The sequence below is a fragment of the Alligator sinensis genome, unplaced genomic scaffold, assembly GCF_000455745.1.
Source record: "Alligator sinensis unplaced genomic scaffold, ASM45574v1 scaffold63_1, whole genome shotgun sequence".
Classification (NCBI taxonomy): Eukaryota; Metazoa; Chordata; order Crocodylia; family Alligatoridae; genus Alligator; species Alligator sinensis.
Window position 1 is genome coordinate 614,645 of NW_005842811.1, and position 7,559 is coordinate 622,203.

General features: G+C 42.7%; 1 protein-coding gene across 4 annotated transcripts in view; it reads right to left on the minus strand.

Moving 5' to 3' along the window:
* The window catches only part of OSBPL9 (oxysterol binding protein like 9), a 99,284-nt gene that overhangs the window by 75,646 nt on the left and 16,079 nt on the right, over positions 1-7,559 (minus strand). For all 4 annotated transcript variants that reach the window (XM_025191355.1, XM_006035184.3, XM_025191354.1 and 1 more), the window contains exon 2: positions 7,428-7,478. In XM_025191355.1, the coding sequence (XP_025047140.1) occupies positions 7,428-7,478 (51 nt within the window). The remainder of the gene's footprint in view (positions 1-7,427; positions 7,479-7,559) is intronic.

Consider the following 7,559-nt stretch of genomic DNA (forward strand, 5'->3'; position numbering starts at 1 on the left):
TTCTGGGTTGATTTGTTTTTTGGTTTTTTTTTTAAATAGTCGGATTATGGAGTTTTTTTTTGTTTAATATAAAAGAGAGAATATTTATTATGTATTTAGAAAGCCCTATGTTGGGGAACTCTTTGTCTTAATTAATGTCAGAGTGTTTTAGCTTAGTTGATAGTAGTGACATTTGGGGTAGACGAAATATGGAGTTTTATAAATAGTTGCTGAAGGAGAGGATGAGGTTTAATAAAGGTCTCTCTCTTTCCCCCATCCCCTTCCCTGAAATGACTGATCCAGTCACCTAGATGTTTAGGAGCCGATATTTCAATACAGAAAGGGGGTTTGGACTTTGGATTGCTTTGTCCAAAAGGGAAGTACAGCATGAGCAGCAGCAGAGTACTGGTGGTGTATGAAAGGTGTATAGTGGCAAGAGGCAAGAACCAGAGATGCAGGAATACCCACATCCAAGACTCACTGAACTCATCCAACTGCCTGACCACAGAGAAAGTTAGTTAAATAGTCAGTGTGTGAAATTCCTTGAACCCTGTCCCCCTATTCCCAGACGCAAAGTCACTCGCATCTGAAGAGAGACACGCAGAAGAAACTACAAGAGTTCTACACTATATCCCATACTTGTCTTTACAAAACCACTGAATGCCTAGAAAGAAAGGCTTACATTGCTGGATGCTGCCAAGTTCCCTTTTTGAAAGCCTTTTGGCACAAAAGGAGACACTGCTTTGGGACTCTTAGCTATTACTATTATGATTTTAACCAGATTACTCTTTTAAACACTTGATTGAATACCAACTTCAGGTCTTCAACTAGCATAACAGGAGGATAGAAACTGGTTAGAAAGCTAGTTTTCAAAGTGCTGCTTACATCAAACCCAAGCGAAAATCTGAGGCATCTTCAGAGAGCCTCTTAGACAAAACGACAGATTGGACCAGAAGAAATGTCATGACTTACAATTAGGACAAGTGCAAATGCCTGCACTTAGGATGGAACAATCCCATGGCACCGATACAGGCTGGGGACTGACTGGGGAAGCAGCAGCTCTGCAGGAAAGGATCTGGGGGTTACAGTGGACAATAAACCAAATAAGAGCCAACAATGCACCCTTGTTGCCAAGAAGGATAATGGCAACAATGGCTACTAATGCATACTGGGCTGCATTAGTAGCCAGAAAAAAAAAAAAAAATTGAGGAAAGTGATTATTGTCCTCTATTCAGCACTAGTGAGGACACACTTGATATACTGTGTCCAATTTTGGGCCTCCCACTACAGAAAAGATGTGGACAAATTGGACAGAGTCCAGTGGAGGACAATGAAAACGGTTAGAGGGCTGAGGCACACGAGTTAAGCCCAGTTCCCTCAGCCTCTTCTCGTATTTAGTCTAGAGAAGAGAAGACTGAGGAGGGACTTAATAGCAGCCTTCAACTCCCTGAAGTGGGGTTGCGAAGAGGATGGAGCTGGACTCTAAGTGGTGGCAGATGACAGGACAAGGAACAACAGTCTCAAATTGCAGCAAGACAAGCTTAGCTAGGTATTAGGAAAAACTCTTACTAGGAGGGTAGTAAAGCACTGGAACAGTTTACTCAGAGAAGTTGTGAAATCTCCATCCTTGAAGGTTTTTAACACCTGGGTAGACAAAAACTTGACTGAAATTATATAGTTGGGGAGTAGATGACCTCCTGAGGTCCCTTCCAACTCTATTTTTTTATGATTCTAATACAGCTTACAAGCCTCAAATACTGTACAGCGGAAATAAAAAGCACAAGAGCTTCTAACTGCCCAGCAGAAGGAGTTTTGCCTTCAGAATAAGGTACACACATAGCATGCTTTTTAAGTGGTTCTTACCAACTTGAATAAAGAATGAATGTTTGTTAATATCAAATACAATATTTTTCCTCCAGTCGCACTCAAGATGGAGTGCAGTTTCAAATATAACCTTGGATCCAACCTTGGATTGGATTAAACAACTCTCTGGATGGATTTGAAATATTGCAAAAGTACTAGGATAATTAGCTAGTCAGATTACCTGACTTGTTCTAACATTTCCAACCCTCTGATTTTGAAAGGTATTGCAAGGGAACGATCACTTTGGGTTGGGAAACAGGACAACGGCAAGCTTGGGTTTGTTTTTTCCATCTGGTTTTAAGAGGGAAGATACTTACCTTACTAACTTGAACTTGAGGCACACTGCCCAGGCACATGTTTCTGCTATGGGCTCATGTGCAACATAGCACGTTAGTAACCAGATGGCATGCCCACACCCTGATCCAACTCATGCTCTGCAAAGTCAATAAAGGACAGTGCACATTTCCCATTCCTTGTTTCCATCTAAACTACAAAGCCCCAGAATCTGTTTCTAAGCACTTATAAGATAACAAGGGGACAAGAACCAGTCAAAATGCATGCATCAGGAGCAGGTCATGCTTTCCAAACCAATTTCCATCTATGTCAAAGTGATGAGCTTGTGAATAAAACTGTACTTTCAAATTTAGTGAGGCTTTTGATACTGTCCCCCACAGTGTTATCATCATCAAGCTACAGAAGCACAGTTTAGACTTAGATGAATGCTGTTTAACTGGTGGCCCACAGACCTCATACAGCCCACAAGGGGCTAAAACCCAACCCATGGGCTCCCACTTCTGCTGCTGCCCCTGGGATTTCTGGGCTTCCATCCCTTCTCCAGTTTCTGCTCCCTGCCCTGTGCCCTCAGCTACTCAGAATGTGGATAGCCCTAATCTAGATGGATTCTCCTTTAGGGGAGCACTTAACTGGTTGGATCATTGTGCTCTAAGATTAGTCATCAATAGCTCAAATGTCAACTGAAAGGAGATATCAAATGGGGTTCTCCAAGGATCTGTCCTGGTCTGTTACCATGTAACATCTTTGTTAATTTGGAGAAGGTCCAAATGTACTCCCTAGTACATTTGGTGAGGACACTGAGGTGAGTAGGGAGCAGACACTTTGGAGAACAATATAATATTGTTGACAGAAAAGGCAAAAGCAACTAGGATGTGTTAAACAGGAAAGTCACAGGAATGGACTCTTCTGCTCTATTCAGTACTGATGAGGCCTCATCCGGAGTACTGCATCCAGTTTTTGGAAATCGCACTACAAGAAAGATGTGGACAAATTTATCATAAGAAAAATCTGAATGCATTCAAAGGAAAACAACAACAAAAAGGCTATCAGAGGTCTAGGAAACAGCTTGCAAGAGATTAGCAGAACTGGAACTACTTAGTCTGGAGAAGACTAGGGGGTAAGGGAGGGGAACCCAACTTGATATCAGTTTTCAAATTCCCTAACAGTGGTTATCAGGAGGATGCAACAGGCTATTCTCTGCAGCTGAAGGGTACAGGGCAAGGAACAACAATACTGAATTACAAAAACACGAGAAATTTAGATTGGACTGCCTACAGAGATTGTGGAATTGCCATCCCTGGAAACTTAAATCCAGTTTAGACTAACACTTGACTGGGATAGTTTAAACAGGGATGAGTCTGCCTTGAGCAACGGGCTGAACTAGATGACTATTTTTCCTGTGATTCTCTGAACTAGATGACCTTCTTAGGACTCTTCCAGGCCTTGTTTTTTTCTTTAAATAAAATTGTCTGGGACTCTGAGAAAAGGCAATAGAAAGTGGGCAGCGGAACATACATGTGAACACCCATTTTGAAGAACTTTGGTTGCTATGGTAAGTAGCTGCTTTCTCTCCTCCAAGTTCACATTCGTACGCACATTCCATGTGGGCAATTTTCAAGCAGTACCCAGTTCACATGGAATTGGGTACTCGGAGTCCTGAGTGATCAGCAGCTACACAGCTGCTTTCCATAACCCCTGCAACAGGGACATGAAGAGTAGGTTCAGTGACTAGAAATGCCTTAGGCAGCAGGATCAACTGAATGAAGTTCTGTCACTTTGCATAACACTCTGGGAACCAGAGGAGTAGGCAGGAAGATGCATACTCATTTCCCTGTCCACAGAGAAAGTCGGCAGACAGGGAACTCAGGCTAAGGTCTTCCACAGAACAGAAGATGCTTCATCTCGTTACTGTAGGAATCAAGGTCAATCTCTGGATGGCACAAATCTAGCAGTGTCCCACTAGACAAAACCCTTAATCTCTCATTTGTGGATTAGATGTGCCTGTTCAAAGTGTGTACCATAATATTTTGAAAGCCTGAAATAAGTGTGACAACACACACACACACACATCTCTCCAGCACACCAACACCACAAGCTGACTGCCGCCAAGGTTCCCCTGGAGCCTTGCACTTGGACCTGGTTTGACTTTGTCCCAAGGTCTGGAACAAATGCAAAATTACTTCACTGAGAATAAAATAAGTAAAATCCAAAGAGAAAAATTTTGCATGATTTAAAAAGTAAAATAATATCAATCAATCATTTGGTTTTATTCACATTACTCAACAACAGATTTAATACCCTTTCCCCTTGCTCAAGCCTTCCTCTGGCATCATGAAGCACTGGCCTCTTGTCAAGACAGAAGTTTGACTGACAAAGAAAGGGGAAAGAAAAATATTAATACACTGCTTTAATATGGTAACTCAGGAAAACTCTAAAAGGAGCGACCTTGGGGGAAAAGAAATGGTAAAAAAGCATAATAGAAAGACATTATTTTAGAACAGCTGATACTACAAGTTCGTGAGATGGAGCAAAAACTGCTAGCACTCTTTGGAGGTGAACTAATGACATTCTGTAAAGGGACCAATTTTGCTGTGACTGGTCTCTTCACTGACAGTTTTATGATTGCCCCAAGGACACAGAATTAGCAGACATGGCTTTTCCAAGGAATTCCTCTTCCAGGCACATATTATTTCAAGATGAGGACTTTTAAGAATGAAGTTTTGGCTGATGATGCAGAGGTTCAAGTGCATAATGCCTTTTAAAAACGTTAGAATTAGAAAAACCAACAGGGCTGAGATAAGTTGCGTACTACATTACATATGTTCTGTGCACAGGACTGCAACCAAGAAGCATACTCTTCATGTTTACTCCCACTAGGTGTACACAATATCTCCAAAACGAGGCAACGCAGCCCACTTAGAGTAGCCCCTGTTATATGCCCCAGAACCACTGGTAGACTCAATGCCTCAGATGCGCTTCCTGGCACATGATCGGGGCTGCATTGCCTCATCTATAGGACCCTGGTTTATGCCAAGTCAGTCAGAACAAACGGGTGGGATTTCTCAATGGCCCAGAAGAGGCACCAGAATGTCCAAAACATGCAACTAAGCTACAGCTGCACATCTCAGACTGGTGGCCTCCTTGTGTGAGACCTGAGAGATTATCCAAAAACTTTCTTCAAGTATAGGCCCCTCAAGCATTCACCTATAAGCTTAGATATAAAGGGAACAGAACGGAAGCAAGGAATGAGCCGGAACAAAGATCTGCTCGCCACTTTAGGCAGAATAACTCCTCTTACCTCTACTGATGCTAGTAGAGACCTTCACAAATGGCCCACTTCCTGCACCTTCTACTCTCCCCAACCCACATCCCTTTACATGTTTGCTCACTGCCCTTCAGCTCCTCAAGGTACTGCTGCTTGTACCAGAGGTCCTGTGAGGGATGGGGAAAAGCACAAATAGAGGGGACCAGGGAAGCAGCTCTACTTGGTAGGAGAGAGAAATGGACTTATGTGGGGAACTCTGAGGATTGTAGGACAAAAAAAAAAAAAAAAAAGAGAGAGATGTGGAAGGGAACCCATAAGGGCATCTAGTCCAGCCCCCTGCTCCAGGCAGGATCATCCCTGACTACACCATCCCAGCCAAGTGTCAATCTAACCTGCACCCGAAAACATCCAAGGATGGAGATTCTACCACCTCTCTAGGCAGCCTATTCTAATGCTTGAAAAGACCCTCATAGTGAGAAAATTCCTCCTTATCTTTGACCTAACATTTCCCCTGCTGCAGTCTGAGGCTATTGCTCTTAGTCTTGTCCCTAAGGCCACCAAGAACAGTTTGTGGTCTCTATCTTGTTATAGCCACCCTTATGTATTTGCAGACTATTAATTAATCAATCCTCTCTTTCTTTGCTTCTCCAAACTAAATAAAACTTAATTCTTTCAGCCTTTCCTCATAAATCATGCTTCCCTTGTCTCTAACCTTGGTCACTCTGCCAGACTCTAATCTGCCCCCTCTTTCTTGAAGTGCAGAGCCAGGAAAATGGACACAGTACTCCAGGTGGGTGAAGCCTCACCAGTGCCAAATGGAGTGGGAAAGATCAGCTCCCTTGATTTGCAAGTGATGCTCCTGTTAATACAGCCCAGTATGCCATTAGCTCTTTTTTGGCAACAAGAGCACACTCTTGGCTCATATGCAGCTGTAACCCACAGATCTTTCTCTGCAGTAGTGCATCCTGGCCAATCATTCCCCTGTATTTGTGCATGTAATTATTTTGTCACAAGTGCAGGACTCTGCACTTGTTCTCACTGAATTTCACCAGATTGACTTGGATAGACTGGAAAAATGGTCCAAGTATCATTCCGAATCCTAGCCCTATGCTCCCGAGTGTCTGCAAATCCACCCAAATTGATGTCATTTGCAAATCTGCTAAGCAAGCACTCAATCTCATCATCCAAATCATTTAGGAAGATGTTGAACAATATTGGAACCCAGAGAGAGCACTGGGGAGCTCCATTTGACACCTCCTCCCAGCTAGATACTGACTGCTCATTGAGCATAATGATCCAACTAGTTATGTCTCCACCTGAAAGTATTGCAGTACTTTCAGTGTGCCTGCAGAGATATAGATACTCAAAAGGCTCCCTTCAGCACTGCTTCTTCTCTGTCCAGGCAAGTCCTTCAAAACACAAGCACTTCATGGACACCCTCAACTCCTCTAATACAGCCACCTTCATTTCCCTGTCCCCAGTTCATAGAAATCTTGACTGATGAGGTGAAGTATGGTTTTGCCTGGTGTGTTCTTCCTGCTTCCACCCCCCACTTTTTTGTTCATCTTTGTCTACTTCCTCTTCATGCCAATCAGTAATTCCTGGCACTTGATGTTTCTGAGACATTTAGTAGCACAGTTACTGACCAGAGGTAGTAGATCAAGTGGCACTGTTACACACATCAAGACACATCAGAAAGAAAACATTCCTGCAACAGTTTTTTGTAGGCTTAGAAAGTGATGGGGCACATAGCCAATTAAAAAAAAATGTAAGGGAAAACCAAAATGTGATTTACAGTACAAGAACACACCTACAACCTCACAAACCTACTTGTTCATGAAAGACAATAAAGCACTGCATGAACAAGAAACTTTACAGATGTAGAAACAGAGAGGGTCAAGTAACTTGCCAGCCCAGTGGCTGAATCAGGAATAGGTCACAGATCTCAAAACCCCAGTTCCATGCTCTATCCAAAAGGGCTACAGTGACCACGTCGTGATGTTAAAAACTATGAGACAATACTTACCCTGAGTCTCACACAGCCTCTGCGGGACCCTCTCATCATTTTGTCCTTTGACTGAAAGAGAAAACAGATTAGCTGGATTAATAAACTTAATTAGTACTGATATCAAGTACTTAATATAATTTTGGGGAAAGA